The following is a 9126-nucleotide window of genomic DNA, read 5'->3' as shown; positions in this document are numbered from 1 at the left end:
CTGTGGGTTCCTCTGTTGTTCTTCTGTTCTGTGGTTCTTCTGTTGTCCTTTTGTTTTTCTGCTCTGTGGTTTTTCTGCGGTTCTTCTGTGGTTCTTCTGCAGTTCTTCTGCAGTTCTCATCTAAATGCAGGCCTTTGTTGTGACACATGAATGATACATTTGTTCTGGAACAATGTGGTGTCAGTTCTCGTCTCCTGGTACGTTTAGTCACATGGATGTAAATAGAACCTTTATGTTGTTCTTCAGCTTCAGCAGGGTGACATTCTGCACCCCTGACCCCGCCCCCTGACCTCTGACCCCGCCCCCAGTGGAGACACACAGGTCATGCACAGTCTCATCTTCCCCTTCTCCCCTTTATTCTTCCTCAGTGTCATCAAAGAAATACGATCCTCATAAATTCCCATAATCCCTCTCCTCCTCTGTCATCCAATCACAGGCTGTCACGTAAAATAGCCACATCACCTCCCGTCCAATCAGACGCCATCCGCTCATCCTGCCTCGTCACGGTACCCGCTCCGGATGCAGTTGTCATGGAGATGGAGAAGAGCTCCGCGTCTGCCGGTAGCTCTGTTACCATGGAGACGCCTCTGACCGCAGCAGCAGCAGCAGCCGGAGCCGCAGCCGCACCGAAGCCGGAGCATCAGACACCTGGACCGGGACCAGGAGCAGGACCGGGACCAGGGGCAGTGTTCCAGGACTCCAAGTACCGGCTGCTCATCATCATTGGAGATGTGAGCTCCAGCCACCACCTGGACGGTGCCAGGACGCAGATCAGAGACGGTAAGAGGTGGAGTCAGGGTGGGGGACCTCCACATTCTGATGGTCCAGGTCTGGCTCTGATGGTCCAGGTCTGGCTCTGATGGTGCAGGTCTGGTTCTTATGGTCCAGATCTGGTTCTGATGGTCCAGGTCTGGTTCTGATGGTCCAGGTCTGGCTCTGATGGTCCAAGACTGGCTCTGATGGTCCAGGTCTGGTTCTGATGGTCTAGGTCTGGTTCTGATGGTCCAGGTCCGGTTCTTCATGTCAGGGATGATTGGACCTGATGAAACAGAACATGTTTGTTCAGATGCTTCATGTCCATTTGTTGCAGAAACAGTGAAATCTGATGTTTTCATGAATGAGTAGAAAAAGGAGACGGTGGAGACGTCGTGTGTCATTTTCTTTCCTTTTTCATTTTCTATTAATCAAAAAATCAAAGACTAAAATCCAGATGAACTGAGTTTGGTACTGTCGGGTCAGGAACCCGGGTCTGATTGGACCGTCACATGCTCTACTGAGGATGATGATGATGCTCTTGGTTTCTCTGCAGGGCTGCGTTCGTGGAACGTTGATCTGAGCGTGTGCGACCTGAACGAGGAGTTGCAGCTGTTTGAGACCAGACACACGGCCCAGTTCTCCTCAGAGGTCAAAGGTCAGTCTGGGCCCACTCCATCTGCTAGCATGATGCTAACTGGGACAATTAGCACAACATTTACCTACTCTGTGTGTGTGTGTGTGTGTGTGTGTGCGCGCGCATACGTGTGCGTGTGTGTATGTGTCTTAATGGTTCCAGTCTGGATTAACAGCTCTAGTCTGGTTTATTGGTTCTTGTCCGGTTTATTGGTTCTAGTCTGGATTATTGGTTCTGGTCCAGTTTATCAGTTCTGGTGTGGTTCACTAGTTCTAGTCTGGTTTATTGGTTCTGGTCTGGTTTATTGGTTCTGGTGTGGTTCAATAGTTCTAGTCTGGTTTATTGGTTCTAGTCTGGATCATTGATTCTGGTCTGGTTTATTAGTTCTGGTCTGGTTCAGTAATTCTAGTCTGGTTTATTGGTTCTAGTTTGGATTATTGGTTCTAGTTTGGATTATTGGTTCTGGTCCAGTTTATTGGTTCTAGTCTGGTTTATTGGTTCTGGTCCAGTTTATTGTTTCTGGTGTGGTTCAATAGTTCTTGTTTGGATTATTGGTTCTTGTCTGGATTAGTGGTTCTGGTCCGGTTTATTGGTTCTGGTGTGGTTCAGTAGTTCTAGTCTGGTTTATTGGTTCTAGTTTGGATTATTGGTTCTGGTCCGGTTTATTGGTTCTAGTCTGGTTTATTGGTTCTGGTCTGGTTTATTGGTTCTAGTCCGTTTTATTGGTTCTAGTCTGGTTTATTGGTTCTGGTCCGGTTTATTGTTTCTGGTGTGGTTCAATAGTTCTTGTTTGGTTTATTGGTTCTAGTCTGGATTAGTGGTTCTGGTCCGGTTTATTGGTTCTGGTCTGGTTCAGTAGTTCTAGTCTGGTTTATTGGGTCTAGTTTGGATTATTGGTTCTGGTCCGGTTTATTGGTTCTAGTCTGGTTTATTGGTTCTGATCTGGTTCAGTAGTTCTAGTCTGGTTTATTGGTTCTAGTTTGGATTATTGGTTCTAGTCTGGATTAGTGGTTCTGGTCCGGTTTATTGGTTCTGGTCTGGTTTATTGGTTCTGGTCCTATTTATTGGTACTAGTCCAGTTCATTGGTACTGGTCTGGTTCATTGGTTCCACCTCCATGTCTTTCAGATGTGTGCCTTTATATTTACAGATTTGTTGTGATTCTTCAACAGTTTTACAACAAACTACCTTTATTCACTTATAAAATTATCTTTAAACTGACAAACATCAGATGAGTAAATGATGGATGATTAACAGATAATTAACTGATAATTACCAGATGATCAAATCAGTCGTCTGTCATCACTCAGATGGTCTTCGTTGTGTTTTTCTGCCGACTCAGCATCATGAACTCGTCATTAACAAGGTCTATGTCGTCTTAATGTCTTCGTCATGAATAATTCAGCGCCTTTCTTTAATTATTCTGAGCGAATCACCATCACTTTCCACCTCCGCTGACTCTGCTTCACCTTCATCTCTCCTGAGGAAGAGGATGGGCGTTCAGCTTTAACCCTGTCACTGCCAAACACCAGCTTTAACCATCAAACCAACGGTTGGAAGGATCGGATCTGATGAAACCAGGACGTAGATGTGAGTCCAACGCGGATGGAAGGGTTCGAGGTGCACACGACAGGGTTGAGCTGAACCCAGGACCAGTCTTCACACCTTCACCAAACACAGTCTTAGCTTCTGACACTTCACTTCTGTGTTTTCACATCGTTTTCATCTTCTTGAGTCTTTTATGAAATATTTAAAGTCACTCAGAACCAAAAATCAGCCGTAAAATTGGAGTCACCCGTCCAGTCATGGCTTCATTGTTTGATGACGGGTAAAGTATATTAGTCAGTTCATCTGTCTGTGTGTCTGTGTGTCTGTCTGTCTGTGAGTCTGTCTGTGTGTTTGTCTGTCCTCTATTGGTCACATTTCTATTATTGATATCAATCCATGTCCAATTGTTTGTCCATATTCTCTCGTCAACCTGATTGTTTTTTTCCAATATTCGGCCAAAGTTCAAATATGGATATTTCTCCATAACTTCTGTCAAAATCATTGTATCGACTTCAGACCAAAGCCAAATTGTGCATTTTTCTGTTCTCCATCTGATGGTATGCATGATGAAGTCATAAAGGCCATGCCTTCATTAGTGCCCCAGGGTAAATATCAGGGGGCAGTAAACTCAGTTTTCTGAAATTTCAAATAGCTGTAATATCACCAATATTTATCCAAACAAACCAAAATTTTACATCTACCATCTGTGTTCAAGTCTCTTCTCATATGACAAATTTCACAACTCTAGGTTGTGTGACTTCCAGTTGCTATGGTAACATGTAAAATTTGTTTATTATTAATAACCTCCCTTCTGTTTACCAAATTATTGTAAATTCAATTCTCAATCCATTTCCTACCTCATTTTGTCGTATATATAGATTTTTTGTTATTTTTATATAAAGTGACCAAGGCTGAAGCACCAAATTTGCATATTCACAAAACGACTTCTAGCTTAAAAACTAAAATGGATATTGACTAACTTTGTTTTATCAACTTATTGGAAGTCAGATATAGTCTTTCATTTGGTACCAATTTTGTTGACCTTTGATGAGCTTGAAAGGGCAAACTCAAGGTCATGATTTTCAAAATACCCAGTTTTTGACCGTAACTCCCTCAAATTTTCAGAAAAACAACTAGTATCAGATTATAAAGCCTGAAAATATCAGCCAAAGTTCTGTGTCAAAGGCCTCACACAAACACACTGACTATGGCAGTTTCATGGATAATGTTCCTGTGTTGACAGAGGTGAACCGGCTCCAGAAGGACAATCCTCAAAGCATTGATTGGTCTGAAAGTGTTTCTAAAGATGAAACCTGATCAAACAGAGTGGATCCATCAGACCAGGATCATGTTTCAGTTTCAGTTGATTTCAGAGAAAACCACATGGATCAGGCTTTAATGTCATCAATACAACGTCAGACAGTTTCACTCAATCATAAATAAATAAAATCATTATAAATGTAAGCTACAGCTACAGTCAGACACGAGGTTTGATTTGTTTCAGCTCCTCGTTTTTGGATCATTAACAGAAGGTTTAGAACAGAGTCTAGGTCTAAATACAGAAGTTTATTGGTATAAATTAAATAGGTGGTGTTGGCGGTGGTGATGTTAGTGGTGCTGTTGGTGGTGGTGCTGCTGGTGGTGGTGGTCTTGTGGTGGAGTTAGTAGTGGTGGTAGTGGTATTGATGGTGGTGGTGCTCTTGGTATTGGTGGTGTTGGTGTTAGTGGTGGTGTTGGTGATAGTGTTGGTGGTGCTCTTCGTGTTAGTGGTGGTGGTGTTAGTGGTGCTGTTGGTGATGCTGCTGGTAGTGTTGGTGTTGTTGGTGGTGGTGGTGTTGCTGGTCATTTGTCCTGGTCTGATCTGGTTCGTCCTGGTCTTTCCTGATCTGGTCTGGTTTGTCCTGGTCTGGTTTGATCTGGTCTGTCCTGGTCTTTCCTGGTCTGTTCTGGTCTTTCCTGGTCTGTCCTGGTCTGGTCTGGTTCAGAACATGTGCTCATCAATAATTCAGCAGCTGTTATTGATCTGTCCCTCTGTTCCTCTGCAGAGAAAACTGGACATCAGGGGAAGGGTTTATCTGACAATAGAGCAACACAACACACACACACACACACACACACACAACACACACACACAGACACACACAAAACACACACACACACAGACACACAGACAACACACACAAAACACACACACACACACACACACACACACACACACACAGTGACTCCTCTGTATTCTCAGACACTGAATCAGTGTGATTCAACAAAGATGTCGACATCAGACTGAGTTTATTCTGAAGGTTCGTCTCATTGGTTCATTTGTCTAAAGCTGTTTAAACTACTGGTAAACTACTGATAAACTATTGGTAAACTATTCGTGAACTACTGGTAAACTACTATTAAACTATTAGTGAACTACCGGTAAATTACTGGTAAACTAGTGGTAAACTATTGGTAAACTACTGGTAAACTATTCTTGAACTACTGGTAAACTACTGTTAAACTATTAGTGAACTACCGGTAAACTAGTGGTAAACTACTGGTAAACTATTCATGAACTATCGGTAAACTACTGGTGAACTATTTAGTGATTGAATGGTATACTACCGGTAAACTATTGGTAAACTATGGATTAATGGTGGATTAATGGTAAACTACCGCTGAACTTCTGGTGAACTACTGGTAAACTATTAGTGAATTAATAGTGAACTACTGGTAAACTACTGGTAATCTACTGCTAAACTATTGGTAAACTACTTGGAAACTATTTGTGAATTAATGGTAAACTACTGGTAAACTATTGGTAATCTACTGGTAAACTACTGGTACACTATTGGTAATCTACTGGTAAAATACTGGTGAATTAATGGTAAACTACTGCTAAACTACAAGTGAATTACTGGTAAACTATTGGTAATCTTCTTGTGAACTACTGGTAAACTACTGATAAACTACTGGTGAACTACTGGTGAATTATTGGTAAACTACTGGTAAACTATTAGTGAATTACTGGTAAATTATTGGTAATCTACTGGTAAACTCTTGGTAAACTACTGGTAAAATACTGGTGAACTACTGGTAAACTATTGGTGAACTATTGGTTAATTATTGGTAAACTATTAGTGAATTACTGGTAAACTATTGGTGATCTATTGGTAACTACTGCTGAACTACTGCTGAATTACTGGTAAACTATTGGTAAACTACTGGTGAATTATTGGTAAACTACTGGTAAATGATTGGTAAACTACTGGCAAACTACTGCTACTTTATATAGTTTCTGGGTAGTTTACGTGAAGTTGATGTAGTTTCTGGGTATTTTACGTGGAGTTGCTGTAGTTTGTGGGTAGCTTATGTGGAGTTGATGTAGTTTCTGGGAATTTGACATGTAGTTGAAGGAGTTTCTGGGTAGTTTACGTGGAGTTGATGTAGTTTGTGGGTAGTTTACGTGAAGTTGATGTAGTTTCTGGGTAGTTTACGTGGAGTTGCTGTAGTTTGTGGGTAGTTTACGTGAAGTTGATGTAGTTTCTGGGTAGTTTACGTGGAGTTGCTGTAGTTTGTGGGTAGTTTACGTGGAGTTGATGTAGTTTCTGGGAATTTGACATGTAGTTGAAGTAGTTTCTGGATGGTTTACGTGGAGTTAATGTAGCTTCTGGGTAGTTTACGTGGAGTTGATGTAGTTTCTGGGTAGTTGGCGTAGAGTTGATGTAGTTTCTGAGTAGTTGACGTGGAGTTGATGTAGTTTCTGGGTAGTTTACGTGGAGTTGATGTAGTTTCTGGACAGTTTACATGGAGTTGATGTTGTTTCTGGGTAGTTGACGTGGAATTGATGTAGTTTGTGGGTAGTTTACGTGGAGTTGATGTAGTTTCCAGGAAGTTGACGTGTAGTTGAAGTAGTTTCTGGGTAGTTTACATGGAGTTGATGTAGTTTCTGGGTAGTTGCAATGTAGTTGATGTAGTTTCTGGGTAGTTGACGTGGAGTTGATGTAGTTTCTGTGTAGTTGACATGGAGTTGATGTAGTTTCTGGGTAGCCACCATGTAGTTGAAGTAGTTTCTGGGTAGTTTATGTGGAGTTGATGTTGTTTCTGGGTAGTTTATGTGGAGTTGATGTAGTTTCTCGTTGCTCTACACAGTTTTCCGTTTATTAAAGCCTGTCCATCTTCCTGAAGAACAGCTTTGGTTTGATCTAGTTTTATTTATTCCTGCCTCTGAATGTGAACCTGAACACCTCATGATAAGCTGCTTCCTCTTGTTCTTTTTTGGCTCTGGTTATTTCTGTAATTCTTTGATCTAAAATGGACCGGATTCTATTTAAAGACTCACTGAAGTTTGTCTGTGTTTGGGCCCAGACGGTGGCACCTGGACACTTTCATGTCTATTTGAGTCCACGACGTCCCCCTGATGGACGCTTGACAGTCCAGACTAATATTAGTCTGATTTAGAACCAACCCATGACACCTGAACTCACCATTAAAACACAGCAGGTTTGATCTGAGATGTTTCAGAGTCACAACCTGCTGTGGAGCTGTGGATGTGGATCTGCTTCAGTGAGACATGAGGAGGTTTGGACCTGAGAGGAAGTCCCACAAATCAGATGAATATTAGTGTGAAAAAAAACAAAAACAAAAAAAAACACGAATCAGACACAAAAGATGAAATAAAATAGCATTAAAGATGCAATGAGATGAAAATCATGTCAGAGTTGAAAAGGTGAAAATGATGTGAAAGATGAGATGATTTACACGTATATGTCAAAAAAACAAAGAAACAAAGACAAAGACAGAACAGTCAAGGAAACCAAACCAGTCAAATGATACAGAGTTGAACTTAATATACAATCAAATGAAGTCAGACCACAAAAACTGAACGGTTCTGTCCTCTGATGTCCATTAGGACTGAAACAGGAAGTGACTGTTGATTTAAGGCTTTGGTTCTAAGACACATACTGGGGTGGACCTGGACCTGGATCCACCTGGTTCTGTTGGTCCATGATGCATTTTACCACTGTGTCCACTATGACTCTGTCTCCTCTGTGTCCGTCCATCTGGGACATCACTTCAGTATCTCTCTGTAAACTGAATCGTGGAACAAATTTCATAAGACGACGAAGCATGAAAAGGGTCCGTGAAGGCACCACAGTGTAGGTGTTGGTCTGATCCTCCTCCTCCTCCTCCTCCTCCTCCTCCTCCCCAACCGCAGCAGCAGCGGCAGCAGCTTCCCCCCCCTCCCCTCCTGAAGGACGCTCGGTCTCATCACGGTTATTCTCGGTTGCTCCTCACTGCGCAGACTCCGAATGCGTGCGCGCGTCTGTCGCCGTGTGTTACTGAGGATGAGGAGGAGCGAGTGATGAAGCTGTTTTCTGACGCCGCTCGGTTCATCAGGGTCTGAATGAGACGAGGACTGAGGAATCCGGATCCGACAGCAGCATCTACGTCCGGGACTCGACCATCCGGATCCAGGACCCGACCATCCGGATCGGGGACCGGGTCTCTGTGAGTACCGATCCACGTCGGTTTATTCATCCGGTCGCGTCCGTTTGAGCCTGAAATAAACATTTGGACGTGATGCGTTTGAGGGATGAAGCTCAGACTAGCATGTCCTTCACCTCCTCCTCTACCTTTTCCTCCTCCTCCTCTCCACCTTTTCCTCTTCCTCCTCCTCTTCCTCCTCCTGTTAATCGATTCGTCGTCCTTTTCCTCCACCCTCTGCACCTCCTCCATCCATGGACCTGATGCTGTGGGTGGATGTTCTACCTTCTGGCCTCCATCACATCCACCTGATGGTGGTTGGAGGAGAAAATCCAACTGGTTCTGACCCATGAATGATCACAGACCTTGGATAAAAACCCATTTGTTGGGTCCCAGGGTTGGATGTGGATGAATTTAACAGTCAATAACCTATTGATCAGTTGAGTATTGATCTTTTTAGACGTGATGATCTGAAGGTGGGACTGTTTCCCCATTAAACAGAATATGAATTAGATGCACCCACGTTACTGTTTATTTATCCCATTAACAGATTAAATCTTCAGTATTTATATCAAATACTAATATTTTACAATTTTCATCACATTATTTATGAATCAACAGAAAAAAACTTCAACATTAACGAAAAACCTATAATGAAACAAGACGGAGAAACATCTGACACAGATTCCAACGTGCGCTGGTCGGTCTAGTCAGTCTGGT

General features: G+C 42.5%; 1 protein-coding gene across 2 annotated transcripts in view; it reads left to right on the top strand.

The window, feature by feature from the left end:
- Positions 1-441: 441 nt before the first annotated feature.
- Positions 442-9126, top strand: part of map1aa (microtubule-associated protein 1Aa) — a 28090-nt gene continuing 19405 nt past the window's right edge. Inside the window, exons 1-2 of one of the 2 annotated variants that reach the window (XM_030121767.1) lie at positions 442-780; positions 1310-1411. In XM_030121767.1, coding sequence (XP_029977627.1) covers positions 531-780; positions 1310-1411 — 352 coding nt within the window. In that variant the 5' untranslated portion in view covers positions 442-530. Of the gene's footprint in view, positions 781-1309; positions 1412-8356; positions 8431-9126 lie in introns of those variants that run through there. The other variant, XM_030121778.1, reaches the window with a different exon arrangement.

This window comes from Sphaeramia orbicularis, chromosome 3, assembly GCF_902148855.1.
Source record: "Sphaeramia orbicularis chromosome 3, fSphaOr1.1, whole genome shotgun sequence".
NCBI classification, from domain to species: Eukaryota; Metazoa; Chordata; class Actinopteri; order Kurtiformes; family Apogonidae; genus Sphaeramia; species Sphaeramia orbicularis.
The sequence above is the reverse complement of the archived record's forward strand: the minus strand, read 5'-3'. Positions and strand labels throughout refer to the sequence as shown.